The 11635-nt window shown below is 43.4% G+C and overlaps 1 protein-coding gene across 2 annotated transcripts in view; it reads left to right on the top strand.

Moving 5' to 3' along the window:
* Nucleotides 1-4561: 4561 nt before the first annotated feature.
* DCBLD1 (discoidin, CUB and LCCL domain containing 1) overlaps nt 4562-11635 on the top strand; it is a 39581-nt gene continuing 32507 nt past the window's right edge. For both annotated transcript variants that reach the window (XM_060753237.2, XM_060753236.2), the window contains exon 1: nt 4562-4787. In XM_060753237.2, coding sequence (XP_060609220.2) covers nt 4697-4787 — 91 coding nt within the window. In that variant the 5' untranslated portion in view covers nt 4562-4696. The remainder of the gene's footprint in view (nt 4788-11635) is intronic.

Genomic DNA, 11635 nt, shown 5'->3' with positions numbered 1-11635 from the left:
ACTCCCCAGAGTCGGACACGACTAGACTTAATGTCAGGGGAAACCTTTACCTTAAGCAACTGCAGACTTTGCTATCTACTTAGTAAAGGTAAAGGTTTTCCCTTTAATTAAATCTAGTCCTATCCAACTCTGGGGGTTGGTGTTCATTTCCATTTCCAAGCTGAAGAGCTGGCATTGTCTGTAGACACCTCCTAGGCCATGTGGCCAGCATGACTGCATTGTTACCTTCCTACAGAAGCAATCTCTATTGATCTACTCACATTTGCATGTTTTCGAACTGCTAGATTGCCAGAAACTGGGCCTTACAGCAGGAACTCACCCCACTCCCTGGACCTTTCTGTCAGCAAGTTCAGCAGCTCAGTGATTTAACCCACTGCGCCACCAGGGGGGCTTGGACTATCTACATAGCTGTCCAGAAATGCCAGTCGAACTACTTCCCTATGGAAGTCCAAACACAGAAAAAAAAAACCTGGATTTTCCCAGGCATTTTGTTACTGAACGTAATGTAGCATTGGTGCTCACCGTATTTTAAGAACAGTTATATTTTATTGTGAATAGCACTTTGGAGTGGTTGTTTTATTTTTGGATGTAACTAACAGCCTTGAGAATGGGTTAAGTTAGAATGGCAAATCATAAATTGCATAAATAAATGAAGATTTGCTTGCCAAGTCCTTGTAGGAGGGAGGCCTAGCCAGGCTTTTAGCTTCTCTGGCTCCCTTGAACTTGGCAACAGGGGAACCTGAGGTTGTGGGAACCGGTCAGACTTTGCATGGCACTTATCTCCTATTAATAAACTCTGGAGAATGGTGGCTTGCTTTCCATGAAGTTTTTTTTTAATTGAAAATAGTTTGCAGCGTGGGCCAACATAGGCCTCCTGTTCTAGGGTCGAGCTCCCTGACCTGCCTGGCCAAGATTTCTGTATGGCAAGCAACATTTTAACAGGTCCTCCTACGTGAGGTTCCCATACATCCAGCCCGATATGTGTGCTCTTGTCTCAGCATTTGGATCCATTCCCCTTTATCCTAGGAGTTGCCTTGGAAATGGGAAGAAAGCAAAGTAGTCTTCAAAGTCAAAAGCTTTGGCAACGTTTCCTAAAGGCCATATATAACCCCTGCAGCCACACTTTAGCTTTTGTTTACCATAAATTAGTTCTCAAGGTGCCACAGACTTTTTGTCGTCTGATGAAAAAAAAAAAAGCGCCAGGACACCAGCCAAGCAAGTATATTTTCCCTTCTGCCCACAGCCCAAATTGAAGTGTACACGGGAAGGGGCTCTATAGACACTGCTTTTTCTGCAGAGGACAAAGCAAGCACTGCTATGAATACTGCAATAGCTATTGGCTGTCCTCATGTTGACACTCAGATATTGCCATTTGATCCTGCAGGGGGAAAATGTGCTATTTAAGGGAGCTAAGCCTGAGTTATTTAGAATTTCTGCAACGGGGAGAAATCCCAGGATTCTGAACGGTAAAGCCCAACCTTGTTTAATGCTTTCTCTCTTATTTACTGTACACACTCAATCTGTTACTGATTCGGCCTTGGCCAGCACTGTTTGTTTACAGCGAGTGACCCCTGATTTTCCAAATGGAAAAAGGGGAGGAAAACAAACAAGGGGGGAAATGCACAAGTTTGGCTCAAGACCAATTGGCATCTCTGTAGATTACCAAAGAGGTCATGAAAATAAGGTTGCGAAAAACTGTAACGGATTGGAAAGACGGTCATTCATGAGATACTTCCCTAAACCAGTCAGGAGATGGGGATTTGTTTTCTCTCATGTGGAATAATGGCTGGACAAAATAGCATATTAAGTTGTTGGCCAGACATTTCTTTTAGCCAAGAAAGTCCAAACTCAAGAAAATTAACAATGGTAAGAACGCTGAAGATTTATTTGGAGAGGGAGGGAAATGGTTAATACATAGTGTGGCTCTTAGAGCAAGCTAATGGGGGGGCTACTCTTTAATAGCAAGAAGCAAAAACATGTTTATTGTTGTAAAAAATCAATCAGATCAAAGATAGATAAATAGGAATTGAACTGTTTAATGTATATGCTTCAAAAATCCCGGGGCCACCATATACTGTAGTAGTAGCAAGAATTACAAGGGCTTCCAGATGTGGCTGCATTATTCCCATCACCCACCCCAGTCTTACCGAATTAGCAGTAATCCATTTGTTTACAAAGGCTACTAAATTTATTTGCAAAATAAGCAGATGCAGGCTCTTGATCCTGCTAGTAAAAAGAAAGCAATCCAGTCTTCCAAGGGTACACTCGGGATGTATCTACACTGTGGAATTAATGCAGTTTGACCCCACTTTAACTGCTGTTATTTTTTATTTTGTGTGTGTGTGTCAGGAGCAACTTGAGAAACTGCAAGTCGCTTCAGGTGTGAGAATTGGACATTGTCCAGGGGACGCCCAGATGTTTTGATGTTTTATACTTGTGAGCGGCTTCTCTCATGTCTCCACATGGGGAGCCAGAACTGACAGAGGAAGCTCATCTGCGCTCTCCTCAGATTCGAACCTCCGATCTGTCAGTCTTCAGGTTATTTTTGTTGTTGCTGTTATATTTATGGGCTGCTTTTTGTTTCTTAATGAGACTCGAAGCAGTGAACAATGCCAAAAACAGTTCCATGGCTCAATGCTTTGGAATCACAGGAGTTGTAGTTTTACACGGTCTTTAGCCCTCTCTGCCAAAGAATGCTGGTGCCTCCCCATACTATAAATTCCATGATTCCATAGCATGGAGCCATGACAATTCATGTGGAGCCAAACTGCATTAATTCCACAGTGTAGACACACCCTTAGTGAATCCCTACACCGCTATTGATTGAAAAACTTGGCCCTCATTTTTACTGGCAGCAAATGAGGGCCCTTCCACACTGGCCCTTTATCCCAGGATCTGATCCCAGATTATCTGGCAGTGGGGACTCATATATTCCTGTTTAAAGCAGATAATCTGGGATCAGAGCCCCTGGTGGTGCAGCGGATTAAATCACTGAGCTGCTGAACTTGCTGACCGAAAGGTTGGCGGTTCAAATCCAGGGAGCGGGGTGAGCTTCCGCTGTCAGGCCCAGCTTCTGCCAACTTAACAGTTCAAAAACATGCAAATGTGAGTAGATCAATAGGTACCGCTTCTAGACTTAATGTCAAGGGGAAACCTTTGTTGCGAAATGAAAATCATGCGTAGTTCAGTCTTGCTAGAGAAAAATTATGCCACGCAGATATCAGTAAAGAATATGGTGTTTACTCTTTGTTATGCTGAGTAACATATATACAATCATGTGAACAGTCGCATTGACTCAGACAATGTCCTTTGAGAGAGATTCAGATGTTCCTTGGGTGTCCATGTGAAGGGTCTTTTTCTAGCAGCTCAGAAGCATAACTTGTCATGGCAAGCTCCTGCACAGAAACCTAAACATGTAACTGAGTTGTTGTAGGTTTTTTGGGCTGTATGGCCATGTTCTAGAAGCATTCACAATCTCTGAAGATGCCTGCCATAGATGCAGGCAAAACGTCAGGAGAGAATGCTTGTAGAACATGGCCATACAGCCCAAAAAACCTACAACCACCCACTGATTCCAGCCATGAAAGCCTTCAACAATAAACATGTAACTGGGTTGTTGTAGGTTTTTCAGGTTGTATGGCCATGTTCTAGAAGCATTCTCTCCTGACGTTTCACCTGCATCTGTGGCAAGCATCCTCAGAGGTTGTGAGGTTTCGGCCATGAAAGCCTTTGACAACATCTGTTGCCAAAACTCCCAGGCTCAGCTACCCTCTCAGGCGTGGCCCAATCAATCAGCTTTGTGCTTTGCATTTTTCAGTTAACACATTCACCAACCGATTTTACATGCTCCAACAACCTTTACCTTTACTAATATGGGATCAGATCCTGGGATAAAAGGGGCAGTGTAGAAGGGCCCTGAGCTCTTAAATCTCTTCTTGAAAGGAAAGTACAACGGGAAATTGCATCAGAATTGCACTATGACCCAGTGTGTCAGAAAATCCCACAATATCTGCTTTGAATTGGGTTATGAGTCCACACTGCCATAGATTCCAGTTCAAAGAAGATAATGTGAGCTTTTATTCAGTTCTGTGGAAGACATTCCAGTTCAAAGCAGATATTGTGGATTATCTGCCTTGATATTTTGGGTTATATGGCTGTGTGGAAGTGCCCTGAGAAAAGCTGAATACTGCTATTAAAATTAGAGGAACCTATTTGCTATTATTATGCTTTTAAAGCTATAAGCTCGATCCGGAAGAGGGAGCAGGCTTATGTGAAAGGTGCCTATGGCAACCGTGTGGGGAATTCTGGCGCCTGTAGTTCTGGCTGTGAAGGCCTTAAACTGCGAATCCCAGAATTCCAGAGGATGTTGCCATGGCAGCTAAGGCGGCACAGGGGCGCAGAAGAAGAAGAAGAGGGAAGTCAGGAGGAGGAGGAGGAGGAGGGATGGGCGGGGCGAGTGTGGTGGTGATGGGGGGGGGGAAATTCCCTTCCGCGCTTCTGATTGGATGTCCTTCCCTGAGGGGGACCTATCGGAAGCGCGCCGCCCGCCTTCCTTAGTCTCTGGGCTCCGAAAGAGCCGCCGGTCGCCGAGGGAAATCTCGAGGCTGGGCGGGAGAGGGAGGCTCGCCTCGCCTTGCCTCGCGCGCGCTCTCTCCCCTCTCTCCCACTGTCGCGCGCCCCCTGAGACGCGCGAGCCATGGGCGCCTGGATCCTGGAAGCGACCCTTCTCGACCTCTGCCCGCTGGTCCTCCTCGCCTTCCTTCTCCAGGGCTCTGCGGAGAAGCTGGGTGAGTCCAAGCCACCCCTGCCTCCGGCTTCGTGAGGAGCTGGAAAGTTTGGGGTGTTGCGTGGGAGGGGGCAGCTCTACACTGGAGAGTTAATACACTTTGACAACACTTTAACCGCCGTAGCTCAAGGCTAAGGGCCGTGTAACTTAACTACCCAGGATTCCATAGCATTGAGCCATGGCTCTTAAAGTGGTATCAAAGGGCATTGATACCCTATAGAAAGCATGGGGAAACTTGGGCCCTCCTTCCAGGTGTTTTGGACTGCAACTCCCACCATTCCTAACAGCCTCGGGGCCCTTCCTGGAAAAGGAAAGGGCCTGAGGCAGTTAGGAATGGTGGGAGTTGCAGTCCAAAACACCTGGAAGGAGGGCCCAAGTTTGCCTGTCCTATAGTGGAAGTGTGTGGGAGAAAGTGGGGGTGATATACTCTTACACACCACTTCCTCTCACCTGTGTGAATGGAACATGAGCCCCTTTCAATGAGAATGCCAGTGGATGGGAAAATATCTGGCACTTTTTTGCATTGGCCCTATAGCAAGCATGGGCAAACTTGTGCCCTCCAGGTACTGTGAACTGCAACTCCCACCATTCCTAACAACCTCAGACCCATTCCTTTCCCCCCTCAACCTGAGGCTGTTAGGAATGGTGGGAGTTGCAGTCCAAAACTCATGGAGGGCCCAAGTTTGCCCATGCCTGCCATACTCACACATCACTTCCGCTCACCTGTGTAGATGGAACATGAGCTCCTTTGGATGGGAATGCCAGTGGATGGGAAGATATTTAGCACTTTCTTGCCACCTGTATGTTCTCTTGCTCCTACACTGCGGAATTAACACAGTTTGATACCATTTTGACTGCCATGGTTACTGGAATCTTGAGAGTTCTAGTTTAGTGAGGCACCAGCTCTCTTTGGCAGAGAATAATAATAATAATAATAATAATAATAATAATAATAATACTCTTTATTTATATCCCACCACCATCTCCCCAATGGGGACTCAGGGTGACTAAGATGAGGCCGAGCCCCAAAATAATACAACAGAATAATATACAAAACAATAGAAAACTAAACACAACAAATACATAATGCAACAAAATAAAATAGACAATGCAAAATGACATAATAAAATCAACCACAAAGGGCGGGCCAAATGTGCAAGATAAAATGTTAAAAAACGTTAAAAACCTGGGTGAGATAGGAAGTAGAAAAGGTGTATTTGTAAAGGAGGAGCCGAGACTGCGCAACTCCCACTCTCCATGATTACATAGCATTGTAGATGTCTCTGGAGTCGTTATGACCCTTCAAGGTGCTTCTAACTTAAAACCAGCATAATTTTATGTGTATCCAAGGGCCCTTCCACACAGCCATATAACCCAGAATATCAAGGCAGAAAATCCCACAATGTCTGCTTTGAATTGGGTTATCTGAGACCACACTGCATATAACCCAGTTCAAAGCAGATAATGTGGGTTGCTGTGAGTTTTCCTGGCTGTATGGTCATGTTCTATACTCTGGAACGTGGCCATACAGCCCAGAAAACTCACCGCAGTCCAGTGATTCCAACCATGAAAGCCTTCGACAACACAAATAATATGGGATTTTAGGTTCTTTGGGATTTTTTAAAATCCCAAAAAATATGGGATTTTATTCAGCTGTGTGGAAGGCACCCAAATGTGCATGTTGGGAGAGGTTGAAGAAAAGCAGATACTTTCCCCACTCTGTTTTTATTTGGACACTAAAGTGACTGAAGTTACAAATCTCTATAAGACTGTAAATACAGGATGACGTGAGCCGGGATGAATTTAAATAACGTACATGAGTAAGACACTCATATTGTGTCCAGTTCTGGGCACCACAATTTAAGGAGGGTATTGACAAGCTAGAACGTGTCCAGAGAAGAACGGCCACAGCAATCAAAGGTTTGGAAACCCAGCCCTATGAGTAACGGCTGAGGGAGCTGGGGATGTTTGGCTTAAAGAAAAGAAGACCAGGAGGGGCATGATAGACATGTTTAAGTATTTGAAAAGATGTCACATTGAGGAGGGGACAAGGTTGTTTTCTGGTGCCCAGGAGACTAGGACATGGAGCAATGGATTCAAATTGCAGGCAAAGAGATTCCATCTAAGCATTAGGAAGGACTTCATGACTGTAAGGGCTGTTCGGCAGTGGAATATGCTGTCTTGGAGGGCAATGGAGTCTCTTACTCTGGAGATTCTTAAACAGACTACATCAGTGGTTCTCAACCTGTGGGTCTCCAGATGCTTGGCCTTCAACTCCCAGAATTCCTAACAGCTGGTAAATTGGCTGGGATTTCTGGGAGTTGTAGGCTAAAACATCTGGGGACACACAGGTTGAGAACCACAGGACTAGATGGTCATCTGTTGAGGGTGTTTTGATTGTGTGTTCCTGCATGGCAGTGGATTGGACTAGGTGGCCCTTGTGGCTTCTTCCAACTCTATGATTCGTGTTGCTGCAGGATTTACATTGTGTGTTTTCAAGTTATGTCCATTTTATGGCCAGACTATGCTGAACCTATCATAGGGTATTTCTTGACAAGGTTTGTTCAAAGCGGGATTGCCTTTGCTTTTATGTATTGTTGAAAGCTTTCATGGACGGAATCACTGGGTTGTTGTAGGTTTTTTCGGGCTAGATGGCCATGTTCTAGAGGCATTCTCTCCTGACATTTCGCCTTCATCTATGGCAAGCATTCTCATCTATGGCAAGCACCTCACTACCTCTGAGGATGCTTGCCATAGATGCAGGTGAAACATCGGGAAAGAATGCCTCTAGAACAGTGGTTCTCAACCTGGGGTCCCCGGATGTTTTTGGCCTACAACTCCCAGAAATCCCAGCCAGTTTATCAGCTGTTAGAATTTCTGGGAGTTGAATGCCAAAAACATCTGGGGACCCCAGGTTGAGAACCACTGCTCTAGAACATGGCTTATAGCCTGAAAAAACCTACAACAACCCACTGCCTTTGCTTTCTTCTGAGGGCCCTTCCACACAGTCATATAACCCATAATATCAAGGCAGGTAATCCACAATATCTGCTTTAAACTGGATTATCTAGGTCCACATTGCCATATAATCCAGTTCAATGTGGATCTTATACAGCTGTGTGGAAGGGGCCTGAAACTGAAAGAGGACAACTTTCCCAAGCTCTCACCCTGTGAGCTTCCATGGCTGAATAGGGATTTAAACCCTGGTCTCCAAAGTTGTAGAGCAATCCTCAAACTAGGACAACACTGTTGTTTGTTGCTGCTGCAAAGCCTACTAAATTATGCTGTCATTGCCACCTGGACCTTGTCCTGTTTTCTACAGGGATCATTGTAATAGATTATTGAAAAACCTTGCCTTGTATCGCCCACTCTACATATAGACAATTCATGACCTGATCAATCTACTTGTCCTCAGTCACTTTTCAGTCCAGTGGCCTGATAAGAACACCAAGACTTCCCTGCACACTCTTGTATGTGTGAAGCTGGCCTCCTCACAAGTAAAGAAGTATTTGTGTGTGGAACCTATATTTGAATTGAAAACCAATTTAGAGACATGTACTGTGATGCCATATTTGTCCCATTCATCCCCAACCAGGCTTGGACCTCAGATAAGTAGCACACTGTGGATCAGGATTACCTTCAGCAGTCCACCTCAACGTCAACTTTTATTTTAATTTTATTTTAATTTGTAACAGTCATATTCGTTGTTGTGTAGCATTTATAGTTCTTTCTAACGCCACCTCAATTAAAGGTATGTCTGGTTATGGGCATCAGACCTCCAGAAAAGTGAAAGACAGCAACTAAAAATATCTATTTTGTAACCTGAAAACATACCTCTCTGAGAATTTATAGGTTCTTCCGCATGACATCTGCCAGAAGTTGACCGTAAAATTGCACTGAAAAACTCCTAGAGGTGTTTTCTATATGATTCTCTAGATCTTTTAGCATGTCGATATGGTCTGTTTCCATACACTGGAGGATTAGACATTTCTAGAGATAACATTTTAATCAAATCCTTGAACAATCAAATTCTCAAATGTAGAGTACTGTAGTGTACTATACTTTTCTTAGGCTAAGATAAAATGAAAAGTAAGATATGTTGTGGAAAGCTTTCATGTCTGGAATCACTGGCTTGCTGTGAGTTTTATGGGCTGTATGGCCATGTTCCAGAGGCATTCTCTCCTGACGATTCACGCATATCTATGACACAACCTCTGAGGATGCCTGCCATAGATGTGGGCGAAACATCAGGAGAGAATGCCTCTGGAACATGGCCATACACCCTGGAAAACTCACAGCAACCCAAAAGTAAGATAATTCAGTGTTCATTTTTAGAGTTCATAACCAAAATTTCTGTAAATCACGGAGATTAAACACAGCAATGAACTCTCTGCTGCACTTACTATAAACAGTAGTCTAAAAAAAAAAAAACATAACTCTGCTTGGCACCCCCCCCAACCCCATACCTTCACTCAGGGCATATGCCCAGTTCACTCACACATAAGTTCATCCCAATCTCCAACTTTCCCATATTCGGCAGGAAATTTGGAAGGGTGAATGTAATAATGTTTACCTGAATGGCATTACAGCAGTCCTTTTTGTGACTGCAATCTGTGTTGTATCAGATTTCTAGACACCAGAAGGGTTGTAACTTAATTCAGGTAAATATGGTTATAGTCACCTTTCTGCTGGGGTGGGGAGATTGGGTTAGCATGTGCGTGGCTCTATGTGTCTTCCATTGATACATTGTATAAGTGCTATAACAGGGCTAAAGCGTGAACAAATTTCTTTCTTATTCATTTCTTGTTCCAGTGTGATGGGGGGCAGAGATCATAAAAGCACGCATTTACAAATATAGAAGTGTAAGACTGCACATTTACATGAGGCAGCTTTTCTGCCTTTGACAGTGGTTTATATGCTACCCAAGTGGCCTTGTATTTTGCAGGACCCGAGCTGAGCTTCATAAATGCTTTGTGAAAAATCCCATAGCTATGCATCTTTAAACAAAGAGCCCCTGGTGGCGCAGTGGGTTAAACTCTTGTGTCAGCAGGACCACTGACCAAAAGGTTGGCAGTTCATATCCAGGGAGCAGGGTGAGCTTCCTTCTGTTAGCCCCAGCTTCTCATGCTGGGACATGAGAGAAGCCTCCCACAGGATGATCAAACCTCCTTTCGCCTGGGCAACATCCTTGCAGACAGCCAATCCTCTCACCAGATGCAACTTGTAGTTTCTCAAACCGCTCCTGACACGAAAAGAAAAATCTTTAAACAACATGATTTGTGATGTTTGAAAGATTTTCTGATTTCTGTGCTTTTTTGTGAGTGTGCATAGGAAAAGGAGAAAATTGTTTAGTTTGGCAAAATATTCTCCATGGACCAGTTAGGCAACTAATAAATATCGCAGGGAGAGGGAGGAGCTTCTTTTGTTCTCTAACTTTAGTTGCAGTTTCTAAACTTAGTTTTCCTATATCTTACCAGTTGAAATTATTCAGCTTTTCAGATGTCATTAGATTTTTAATCTCAGTTGCTCTAGCCAGTTGTGGGGACTGCTGGAAGTTGTGGTCTGAAAACATTTGGAAAGTCATTTGCTTCTTACTCCTATTGTAGCTCGGTTTTGTGAATATTTTCTCAGAAGTAAATCCCATTGTATCCCAATGGGTCTTAATCCCAGCATGTGCCTTTAATTTGTCTTACTTTTAAGCTTAATCAAACAGTCTTGTCTTTTTCATCTCTATATCTTCTAGTAAGATGTGGGAATTTCCACTGCCAAAATGTCAAACTTTTGATTGTAACCTAGGGTTAGATGATAGATGGGTGCTGGTTGCCAAATGTAACAGTAGAAGGTTACGATTGTTCTGAAGAGGTTGAAATAAAAGGTCTATATTATGTTTGGTGGATCCATGACATCTGGCATGCAAGACAGAAGACAAAATATTCTGTTAATTAAAAGAAAAGTTGAATTACACAAAAGGGATTTCTTTAAGGACATAGAATTTCTAAATAATGGTTGCCTGTGTCACTTTAAAGGGAAAAACATATCTTGCTTCTGGTCTTTCATTACCTTCAATCACCCCAATAATCTTTTTTTGTTGTTGTTGTTTTATGGCAGCTGGAAAACGTGTCCCTGCCAGTATAATCATGCATTATGCTATCTTAGCTGATTTTCATGCTTTATATAGTTCTACCCTGTTAATCCGTGCCTAGTTTATCCATGAGTCTGAGTAGTTACAAGATTATAACAGTAACCCATTTTTATACCCAGTGTCTGTGGATTATTGTTCTTTTAAATCATCTCTTCTTAATTAGGTTTCTTGAAAACAATACATTGCATGGTAATTGATTACTCCTAAATATAGCTCCAAGTTGGCAGACATCAGGCTTGCGGTATCCAACATCAGCTGGGTGCAAAATCAAGAATTGGTTTGGGTACCAGAACTGAATATGGGTCAGTGTTCTCCCACACCCAAATCTATTCCAGGTTACCTTCCCCCACTCACTGTCTTTGTTTCAGCAGTATGCTGTAGGCCAAGCGAGGGAGTCTGTTGTTATTGTTAAATGACTGAGAGTCAGAAGTCTTTGCCCATCAACTGGAAATCACACAGAGATCTACAAGGAGACCCTGATCTGCCTTCTGCTGCCTTGTATAATGGCTAAGAATAAGAACTTTGAATTTTCCAGTTTAAATCTCAGGATCACCAGAAGGATGACATTAGGGAAATTATTACCTCTCTTTCTCAGCCCTTCCTTCAGCAGCATTATGCTGAACAACAATACAGACTTTTTAAAAATCCACTATAAGGATTTTAAAAATAATGCAAAGCTCTCTAAACTCCCTAAATACACTATATAG

This window comes from Anolis sagrei, chromosome 1, assembly GCF_037176765.1.
Source record: "Anolis sagrei isolate rAnoSag1 chromosome 1, rAnoSag1.mat, whole genome shotgun sequence".
NCBI lineage: Eukaryota > Metazoa > Chordata > Lepidosauria > Squamata > Dactyloidae > Anolis > Anolis sagrei.
This window is presented reverse-complemented; position numbering and strand designations above follow the sequence as displayed.